Genomic DNA, 10,980 nt, shown 5'->3' on the forward strand with positions numbered 1-10,980 from the left:
CAAAATAAAACCAAAAAACCCCCAAAAAACCCCAAAATATTACTACATGCAATAACATAACTGAATCTTACAAACGTAATATTAAGCAAAAAAAAGTCACACATCAAAGTATATACACACATACATAAAACCTCAAACAGGCAAAACTTAATTATGGTGTTAGAAGTCAGGTTAGTGGTTGCCCTTGGGAAGAAAGGGACTTAAAGAGGGCATGAGGGGGTTCTGGGTACTGGTAATGTCCTATTTCTAGATCTAGGTTTAGGTTTCCTGGGTGTGTTTATGTGGTGAAAATTCATCAAGCTGAAGGCTTTTTTGTCTAATAGAAACAGAAAAACTTTCAATAACAACTTTACTTAAAAGAAAATAAAAGTGTGTCCAGACTATTCAGGATCCCAGTGAAGAGGGAGATCAAGATTTTAAAAATTAAGCAATCAAGTGACAAAGTCAGCTGTCACAACTGTCTCTCTCTGACCCCACTCCCTCTCCCCTAGCTAAGGCAGATACTTTCAGCTGTCATCTTATCCACAAGTAGGGGAAGCTAGTCTTTGTCTTCCCATTTGATGCACGGGAAGATGGCTGCCCTGAGCGGGTCAATGACTAGATTAAGGCCTCACAGGCTGTTAGAAGTAGATACAGTACTAGAAACTGGTCTCCTAATTCCTATTCCTGAGCTTTGTGCACCAAGGCCTGCTGCTCCTGTGAATCAGGTCACCTGACCACACCGAAGCTCCAATCCGTGTATGCCTTCACTAGGGTCCAGTGAATTTATCTCTGTGTCCCTAACTTACAGTGATGCTAAGGATGGGGATGGCCTCCTAATTTATTTCACAGTTGAACTAACTTAAAGCAGATACCTAGTCAGTCATCACTGTATACACTTCTCTGGAAGCAAATGTCAAAGGGTGCAACCACAGGACATAAGGAGGCAATTTTAAATAACCACTTTTCCCCCTTCTAAAAGTCCAGTTACTGAGTGTATTGAATGAGGCCTGATGGCACTTGAGAGCAGAACAAACCAAGGAAAGAGTGAAACACATACTGGATGGGATACTGTGTGCAGTGACTATTTCTAAACAAATGAAAAGAGTCACACTTCTCATCTTTTCATCTTTTAAATAAGATTTAAATTGTGGTTTAGAATGTTTTGAATTTAGTACTTTTGCTCCAAGCTGATTCTTCTTAAAAACACCTGAATATAAAGAAAGAATCTGTAAGCACGGGTTTCGGGAACGGATGGAGACAGAACTGGTGGCTGTCTAGCAGGCAATTCATGGCTGTGTCCTACCTGTGTGGGGGCCATCAGAAGGGCTTATGGACCTCTCCCCCGCTGCAATGCCCCCATTCTTCTTCTTTTTCCTCAAGAGAGCTGCCTTTTGAGCAAAATGCAGACCTCTAGGGGCTCTAAGGACTACTTTGGCCCCCAGACCCAGCTGCATAGGTATTCAAATTGGATACAGACTTTAGCTTTACAGTTCTTTCCAATTTTCTCTCCAAAATCTGAATAAATGTTCCCTACCCAACTGAAGTCAGTTTTTTCTCAAGCCACGATCTATTTCTTTGTGCACATTCTCCCTGAACTATATTCTTTCTTATGTCAATCAAAGATGACCCTCTGCTACCAACCACCATCCCCCCAACCCCAACACACACACCGACATCTGATCTTTTTGGTTTCTATTTTCTATTTCTCTTCTATAATAGCTCTTCTCTCTTTTTGACTAGTGTCCTGGCTCTTATGTCCAACTTTGAACACTTGGGCTCCTTTGCTTCCCCATGCTGGATTGTAACTGCATCTTTGCTAGAACGCTTACCCATATGTAGAAGTGCTCGGAAGAGAGAAAGATTCATGGTGTAGCCGAAAGATGGCAAGTTTTATGTTATTTTAACTTTTGATATTCCTTCAGACTGACTTGAAGAACCAGAAACAGCCCTTTCCCAGATTGCATTCCAACCCCGAGCCACTTACACAAAATGAGGGTTACTGCACTAGACAGTAAAACCGCCAATTAAAATAATTGTCTTGAATTGGGTTATATATTTCCTTATATCCTTGAATATTCTCAGGACTCCAAAGCAATTGAATCCGGTATGTGGTTTCCTAGACCCACAGGTCTGTTTTTCAAAGCCTCAACCTGACAGAGACTGAAACCAAACACTTCAACCCACAATTTACTTCTTTTGAGGTAAAGATTGGTCTCCTTTCTACATCTGTCTGACAGGATGTTTGGGTGACCAAATCAAAAGGCTATAATGAGCCCTCCATTCCTGGCAATTACCTTTGCATGGGGCCATCCTGCTGAGGGTTGTGCCCAGAATGAAGCCATCAGTGTCAGTGCCCCGATCCTTAATGAGATCCCTGTGGTTTAAGCAGAGCAGATGCAGACACATGCCCTACCTTCAACACGAGTGAGAGTCTTTTCCTGCATTTTCAGAGCAGTTTGACCAAAGGAACTATTGTAACTTCATGCTTCCAGCGTATGGTTCCATTTCTCCCTGGATTTGTTCTTCATATTATCTGTGTTGTCGGTTCATTGCAACATGGCTGCTCCCTCCACGAAGGTTCTCCTTTCCCACACTTATCTCAGTAGAGCTCTGCATTTGGGTGCAGTGAAAGGCACAAACCTGCAGCCTTCTCTTCTCTGGTACTATCTCAGGTAACTGTACACAAGGCATGGGCAGGGGCCAGCTGCGTTTACAATAATTTGGGTGCTCAGATATAGGAAAATTCACACCCGAATAAGAAACTGTGATTACGAAACTTCAATTAGTGGAATGTACCAGGCAAAAATCATTTAGGCACCCAGGGCTTGGGGAAATTTTTACTATAGAAGAAACAAACAAAGTAGAAGAAAATGAGGAAGAGGAAGGGGGGGAGAGAAAGGAAAAAGAAGAGGAAGAAAAAGAGAAGAAGAAGAAATTGAGCTCATAGATATCATACTAAGCATAGATATCGCACTGTACCGAAACATCCGCTGAGAAAGAGAAAGAGATTTCTTCTTCCCACACTGGGCTCACCTCTCGCTGTACAGGGCACTGTTCCGGTAATCGTCAGTAGCAGCTTTCTGTGGTCAATAATAGATAATTCCAGATCAAAAGAAGGGTTCTGAAATCAAGATGTCGTTTTTTAGATCGATGGTTCTCCAAGTGGAATCCAGGGATCTCTGGTGGGTCGGCAAAGATTCTTCCAATCGTTCTGTGGGCTGGGTCAGTATGCAAGGCACAGAAGTATGTTGGGTGGTTTGTTTTTCTTCCCTTTGAAACAATATTTTCCACTGTGGATTTCGATCAAAACTTAAATGCATCAAAACAAACATGTTTAAAGGGAGCTACGAATAATCACAGGGATTCAGCAAAAACAGCTCAAAAGTGGTTTTTTGTTTGTTTGTTTGCTGGTTTGTTTATTTAGTCTAGTAAATAGGTGAGACACTCTTGTTTTGCTCAAATAGTCTAAGGACTAAAAATTTTGAGACTCACCAGTCCAGATGAAAAGACGAACCTTGCAAAGCACACGTCTTTGAGGGGAAGAAAGTCAGGTCCTTTCTCCCCTGAGTTTCCCATTTTCCGGTGTCATTTAGTTCCTGGTCCTCTCTCTCTGTACTGCTTTCTAGCTCAGTGCCCACAGCTCTGAAGTCAGAAGCAGCCACTGCCAAGAAGAACCCTTCTCTGCTGCCATGGCTGTCTTTACTCAGGTTTCTCTTCCAGGGAGCAGGAGCTCAGGTGTGGGGTGAAGGAGACGTCAACTGCAGCTGCAGCTTGGGAATGTCTGTTTTTCCTCATCCCAGCCCCACAGCAAGAGTTAACCCCAGGAGAGCCTGGGCTGCTGGAGGGGAGTTTTGTGAGCTACCTAATGACCCAATTGTTACCCATATATTGTAGCACAACAAAGCTGTCAGGCCATCTAGGCTGCTCAGATGCCATGAGATAAAATTTAGTACTTATATCTACGTCTGCCTTTCCCTCTCTAACGGAGCAATGTGTACATTCAGCTATTTGTTGGACCAATTTGCACAGTCATGGTTTCTTAGAAGAATTTCAAAACGGATGCGCTGCCTATACTGCAGGTAAACAGTGTGGGAGCCGTAAATTAGAATGGACTCAGAGGCCTGTAATTGGATTTTGCTGAAGTATTTGCAACACCATTTACCTATTCGGATAATTCTGTCACATGTGCAAAGTGCTCTCAGATAACTCAGATGTCACCCTTAATTACTCAGATGCTGTTAGCCCTCTCAATCCTTTGGTGCAGACCCACTCAAGAATAAAGGAAGCAATGTTCTTCTCACCTTGCTTGATAAGGTGAAAAGAACTTGTTTGCTCTTCGAATGTGATTGAAAAAAAAAGAAAGAAAGAAAGAAAGAGGAAAAAACCAGTCCCAACATCTGAATGGAATTTATTACTTACCTCTCTGGGACCCCCTGGTTCTTGAATTTTTCAGCTAAGGATTCCCTCTTCCAAAGTCTGCAGAAGCTCAAGGACCCGCAGCCTGTCCGGGAATGATACTTTGTTGCCAGTTACTGCAAGTTGGTTTAAATATGCTGTCAAGATGCTGTAGCTGTGACCAAACCCCTGGCAGGGGGAGGCGGGGCAGCACGTGCCACGTAAGCATGCTCCCGTGTTTCTGTGTGGACACCCAGTGGGAAGGATAGTTGCCACTTCTGGAGAAACTGAAGGTTCTCTCCTGTATTACATGATATTCCAGCCCGAAAATCTGCCTCATGCAGGTAAAGTCCACAAACTTACTCATGTCTTGAGGAGATCTATGTTTGATTCCTATTATGGCTAATGTTTCTGGGGTCCTTGGGTATCAAGAAAGAGGATCAGAGTATCAGAAGACCTGGTTTCTGCTCCGACTGCAGCTTACAAGCTCTAGGATTTTAAACTAATGTATCTGCTTTCTCTGAGCTTCAGTTTATCAGTACCATGGGTAAATAATATCCTCAATGGAGGTACTGGGGAATGAATTGAAATAATGATATGCAAAGTGCCTGATGGTGTTCCGTGCACGTGAACTGTGTGTGAATCTGGGGGAGCACATTGTGGCAAACGACGACTCAGCCTTGAAAGAGGAAGACTCCATAATTATAATGGGAGCCCAGGGAAGGGCTTCAGTGACTGCTAATACCTTGATTTACTGCAACTTTTTGGAGGATATTTGTTCTTAAGTTGAAATGGCGGAAAAGGCACTGAACTGGAAGTTAGGCAATCAGTGTTCTAGTCTTGACTCTAGTAACAACAAAGCTAGATGAGTTTGGGCAAGTCATTTAATCTCTTTGTGTTTGTATATATGATAGTGAGAGTCATACTTTCCCTTTCCAAAGTTTAGCATTATTGTGATGCTTAAATAAGATAGAGTCTATACAAAAATATATAGAACATATTAAAATATAATTAATTTTGGTCAAAAGCTTCAAAACAATCCTGTCAACCTATCAGTGCCTAACACATTCTGGCACATGTGTCTGATACTTAATCCTGTTTCTGTGGCTGATAAGAATGAATTATAACTGGCAATGTCCTCACTGAATTCACCCAAATAGCCAGTCCCTTGCATTCTGTGTACAGCCCTTGAGGGGCAATGAGAAATAACATCAGGAGAGGAGCAAAGGCTGAACTCCAGCTTTTCTAAATTTCCTGCGAATGCAGGGTTGGAGCTTCTAGAATGAGGACCATGTCTTTGATGGCTAGAATTGAGGGTCCTGTTTGGAGCCAAAGGGCTTCAGGTGATTGCTCCCTGTTTTGACTTAAACATATAGTGGAGCAGGTCAGGGGGTCTGGGAGGCAGGCACAGTATCATCTTTGCAACTTTTTGAAACTTAAGACAAAATCCCACCCTTAAATCCCTGATCACGCAACCTTGTAAACACTTACTTTCCACAGTAGCCAAGAAGGAGAACCATTCTCTCTATCAGATCTTTCATTTCCCTTCCCATCCAAGAAAATACCTGCAGAAGAAAGTTAGGAAAACTTATGTTTATTTGTTTTTGTTTTATTTTTTGCTTTTGCTTTTTCTTCCACCACCCAGCATATTGCAGATCTGCCCTGGGTGAACAGATTATGGGAGAGGTTTATGGAGCAGGCTCTCAACTCTGAGGTACTGAGGCTCTACCCCTTTCTTATAGTAAAAGGTTACCTGGAATGTTCCTCCCATTTATGGGTCAGCCTGGGCCCTAAAACAAAGCCAGCTGCCCCAAACTCTTCTGCATGGACATGGAGACTTGTGGACATAGAGCTTTCCCCACTAATGCTGCCTTTTAGAGGAAGCCACTGAAGTGATGGGCTGGGGTTGGGGAGCAGGGAGGCAGCAGGTGGACAGTGAGAATTAGGATTCAATTTTTCCTTGAGTGCCTTGGCCTTGGTCTGCAAAGCAGAAGACACGGAGCTATCCCAGTTCCAGGCATGCAGCACCTCCTCCCCAAAACTTGTTTAGTGTCATTAAACAATCCCCGCTCATGTAGCAGTAAGAACAGGAACCCACTGGAACTAACAGAAGCCCTGGCATTTAAAGTCCTAAAGCAGATCCAAATCCAGGCTTCCACATTAGAACCATGCAGTTTATCCTTTTAGAAGGAGTCATTAGCATGAATTTCGTTTTAATGCTTATGGATTCTATCTACCTCAGGAGCACCTTGGAAAAATCTAAGATAAATCTAAAAATCTAAGAAAAATCTTAGAGAACCTGTATCTAGTTAGATTCACAGTAAACAACTAGATAAAGGGCTGCTCGTTTAATATTTTTAAGGTGTGGGGTATGTCAGTTCATTAGAGATAAGAATAAATAGGGACAGTTTTCTTTTGGGGGGCATCTGGTCAGGAGGCCTTTAGGGGACCAGGATGTTCCAGGGAGTGGATAATCTCATTCTCTGGGCTTTATTGTTTGAACTTCTACCAATCTGGGTCTGAAGAGAGTCGAAATGGGCTATGAGTCCAAGAAAAGGAGGGCCCTTAGGTAGGGGGACTATACTTGTGAGTACAGGGCTGCCAGGATTGGGATAGGCACAACTCTCTTACTCCCAAAACGTGTTCCCTGGCTGGCCCTCCTTCCTCTAGTTTTTCAGGCCCTGTGATCTTTACTGCAAAGCAAACCATATGGTTTTGATTCTGGCTCCTGGCTTACTGAGAGTATTTCATGTCTCCAGCAGCAGGAAGCCCTCCAGCCTCTTCAAGCAGCTGCTCTGGTATCTAAGAGAGGAGGCCAGCTCTTTTGGACTCCCTCACCAGCCGGGCATGGCAGCCCAGTGGAGGGCAACACACAGTGTGGAGAAAGGATAACAAGAATGGCTGTAGGGGTGAGGAGACACTCCTGGGATTCACAGAAGTGGACTCCAGGCTCTCCCACTTGTGTGTATCTGTCCAAAGAATTGACTTTTTCCCCTTAACGCTGCCCCTGGATTTCCATTTGAGTGTTCCTGGAGAAGGGAGAGCAGCTCCTAGTCCTTCTGGAAGTGATAGGGGAGGGAAGTCCCTTAAAAGGGACCACACAACGCATCTAATCCCATGGATTGGCGCTTCAGTCAGATGAACTTCTGGTGAGTTTCAATGGGATTCACTGGAAGAAAATTCTGTGATTTGAGTGGTAGGGACATTGGAGGTTAAGGGAAATCAGTCACTTCTCAGAAGGGATTGAAGCTACTCTATTGTGAAAGGGCTGATGGTATACTGACAGGCTAATGAAAGTCTTGAAGCAATCATTTTGTTTATTTATATAATGCTTTATAATTTTCAGTCATTTGATCTTGTCTCTAGGCCTGTGCTCTTGCTGACCTTTCCACTTGAAATTTTTTTCTGCAGATCCCCATATGGCTTTCTCCTTCTTATCCTCCAGATTTCAGTGTTTCCTTGTCAGAGAGGGCTTACCTGACTAATGTCTCTTCACTCCCTATCACATCACTTTATTTCCTTTCTATAACTCATCATTATTTGAAATTATCTTGTTCATTTACTTGTTTTGGTCCAGTTATTCAACCATAATGTAACCTCCATGAAAGTATCCCATCTATCTTGTTCACTGCTGTATCCTCAATGCCTAGAATAGTGCATGCGGAACCACAGGTATTCAATAAATATGTGCTGAATGAGTGGAGTGGGTTGGGAGAGCTAGCCAAGAAAAACTAGGTAAAACTGGGATGAGATGCATATGGTCAGAAAGAACAGAAATGATCAGGAGAGGAAATTGAGACCAGTAATCAAAATCTCCTGAGAAGTGGAAATAGAAAGTGAAAATAAAAGAACCACATTTTGCCTGATGCCTTGCAGCTTTCATCAAATGCAGCAAATGTTTGTTAAGTACTCCTACTCCTCCATGGCAAGCATTATGCTAAGAGCTGCGGATACAAAGATGAATGAAGTCATAGGATGGGGAGAATGAATGAAGAGGAGGGGGAGAGGAAGTAACCTCAGGAGTTGCTCTTTCAAGCCATTCACTGAGTTCACCGATAAAGAGACAAGTAAAAAACAGCTACATGAAAACGGGACAGAGACTATCAGGAATGTTAGTGAACTTCAATAAGGGGAACATATTAGTGGAAACTACAGAGGAGATGATATTTTATTTGGGCCTGAAGATAAGTAAAGAGTTCATCAGTCAGAGAGGAAGAAAAAAGGTATTCCAGGCAAGGAAACAACATGAGCAAAGGCACGGAGGCGTGAAAGTACTTCTTATGCTTCGAAAACAGCAAGCAGACCAAATTGTTCCCTGTGACAAGAGTATAGTGTACATGGGGGAATGGCTAGACATGAGGCTAGAAACAGATGAAATGAAGTGGTGAAGGGCTGGCCTTATTATGGGCCACACTAAAGAATGTGGTCTTGGGACTTCCCTGGTGGTGCAGTGGTTAAGAATCCGCCTGCCGATGCAGGGGACACGGGTTCGAGCCCTGGTCCAGGAAGATCCCACGTGCCAGGGAGCAACTAAGCCCGTGCACCACAACTAGTGAGCCTGAGCTCTAGAGCCCGTGAGCCACAACTACTGAGCCCATGTGCCACAACTACTGAAGCCTGTGTGCCTAGAGCCCATGCTCTGCAACAAGAGAAGCCACCACAATGAGAAGCCTGTGCACTGCAATGAAGAGTAGCCCTCACTCACTGCAACTGGAGAAAGCCCGTGTGTAGCCAAAGACCCAACGCAGCCAAAAAAACCAATAAATAAAATAAATAAATTAAAAAAAAAAAAAAGAATGTGGTCTTAATCAAATCAGAACAACCTAGATTTTGTGAAATTCTTGGATCCTCATATGACCCCTGATGAATAGTGGTATGTTAGCAAATTCTCTCCATCTATTAAAAAAATCAATCAAAGGACTCTTGGATTGATGCCCAGATGTCTTATTGTATAATACCTTACAGGTGTGACCTCAATACAGTCTAGCTGAGGGTGTGGGAGAAGTGCTAGCCCAGGATGCTGGGCCCCCTGACTCTGACCCAAGGTCAGGCTGAGATGCTGGTGCCCCACCAAGGGTCTCATATAGCTAGGCTCAGGCTATATCCTGTGAATGAACTACAAGGACTCTAGGTAGCTCTGCAAGGGGCAGATGCCAATGGACAGGCTAGGGTGAGACAAGCAAGGTATGCGTCTAAGGTGCAAAATTTAAGGGGGTGTCAAAAATCTCAGTAATCAAAATAAGGATATTTTAATTAAATATTAAAAAATAAAAATTTATACAAAAAAAATCAGTAATCAAGATTGCTCTCTTCTGTTATTTCATTATCCAGTTCATTATTCAAGGGTTAGATGTGGTCTTGGGGTAATTCTCCCATAGGTTCTTCAAACTTCTTCCAGAGATCAGGCCTAAATGAGGCCAGCCCCAGGGAACTGGAATGTGGGAGTACCAGCTCCATCCTCCCTAGTCAATCTGGGACCTACACAGACGATGGGGGAGCCTAAGTTTGCTGCTTACTTTCAACCTGAAGCACTCCCCAGTCTGAGGCTGGCACGTTATCAGTGTGGATCTCTACCTGAAGTATGGCCTACTGCCTCTTCCTGGACAGGCTCCACACTCTGGGAACAAAGTATGAGATAAGCAGTGCTTTAGTGTTTGACAGGCTAACCTGCTTGAGGAATTAACTGTCTTATTTTCTGTGGTGTCAGCCATTTCTGTTCTTTGTGAAAGAATGAACTATTCCTATCTTCTACACTCGCCATCCCAAAAGAGTAACTGAGGGCCTTTTGTTCTGGAGATCAGGGCTTCATTCGCCTCAGAAAAGAAAAATAAAAGAAATCAACAGGCTTTTGTTTTTGAAATCAGCCCAGGTCTCAGAGGGGATACAGCTGTTTTGTCTGAGACAAAGAAGGGCTCTTAGGAGTAGAGGAGGGCAGAGGAGAGAGAATTTCCTGAGCCTGGCTCTGAAAGGGATGGTGCTAAGGAGCATTGCAGTCTCCTTGAGCAGCCAGGTCCTGCTCCCACTCTCCTACAGACCCCTGGCACAGTAGGACCTTGAATGGGGATGACTTTGTGCTCAAAGAGGTGACCAAAGGCACTGCTATTTTGGAGCCTCAAGAGAGGTCTCTATGCCCCAGTTAGGTCTAGAGAAAGGGTCCTAGAACAGACAATTGTCACGGGCAAAGAGCTCCAAAGGCGTCAGGCACTGACTGAGAGGCATTTCTGAAATACCTGTGAGATCCTGAAAAAAGGACCAAGATTGGATTTCCACCCACTGGTGGATGGGAGCCAAGGATATTTAATTTAGAGAACTACAGAAATATGACATATTCACAACCTGGCTCAAAGAAACCCCCAGCTTGATTTGTTTAACCCTGCCTCTCAGGAGTTGGAGGCTAGAAGTGTTCCAGGATATGGGTATGGGTATGCATGCTGCTCTGTGAGTGTGCCTCACACCTGAGCACCTATTCCAGTCAGCCTCATGTCAACTCAATAGGAGTCTGAGTCAAAGTGGGAGGAAAGGGAACTGGGCGGAGTGGCACACAGACTGGGACTGCTCAGCGCTGGGACTCCCTAAGCCTTACTGTGAAGTCCATCCACAAGT

The 10,980-nt window shown here is 43.8% G+C and overlaps 1 protein-coding gene across 7 annotated transcripts in view; it reads right to left on the bottom strand.

Moving 5' to 3' along the window:
• The window catches only part of ASIP (agouti signaling protein), a 100,839-nt gene extending 96,356 nt beyond the window's left edge, over positions 1-4,483 (bottom strand). Inside the window, exons 1-2 of one of the 7 annotated variants that reach the window (XM_059896458.1) lie at positions 4,402-4,483; positions 3,016-3,062 (exon numbers count right to left, since the gene is read on the bottom strand). Coding sequence is in view for 1 of the 7 variants with exons in the window: in XM_059896453.1 (XP_059752436.1) it covers positions 3,016-3,062; positions 3,475-3,558 (131 nt within the window). In the remaining 6 variants the exon portion in view is untranslated. Of the gene's footprint in view, positions 1-3,015; positions 3,253-3,474; positions 3,680-4,401 lie in introns of those variants that run through there. The other 6 variants (XM_059896456.1, XM_059896454.1, XM_059896453.1 and 3 more) reach the window with 6 other exon arrangements.
• Between the last annotated feature and the right edge of the window lie 6,497 nt (positions 4,484-10,980).

Source organism: Balaenoptera ricei, chromosome 15, assembly GCF_028023285.1.
Source record: "Balaenoptera ricei isolate mBalRic1 chromosome 15, mBalRic1.hap2, whole genome shotgun sequence".
Lineage (NCBI taxonomy): Eukaryota > Metazoa > Chordata > Mammalia > Artiodactyla > Balaenopteridae > Balaenoptera > Balaenoptera ricei.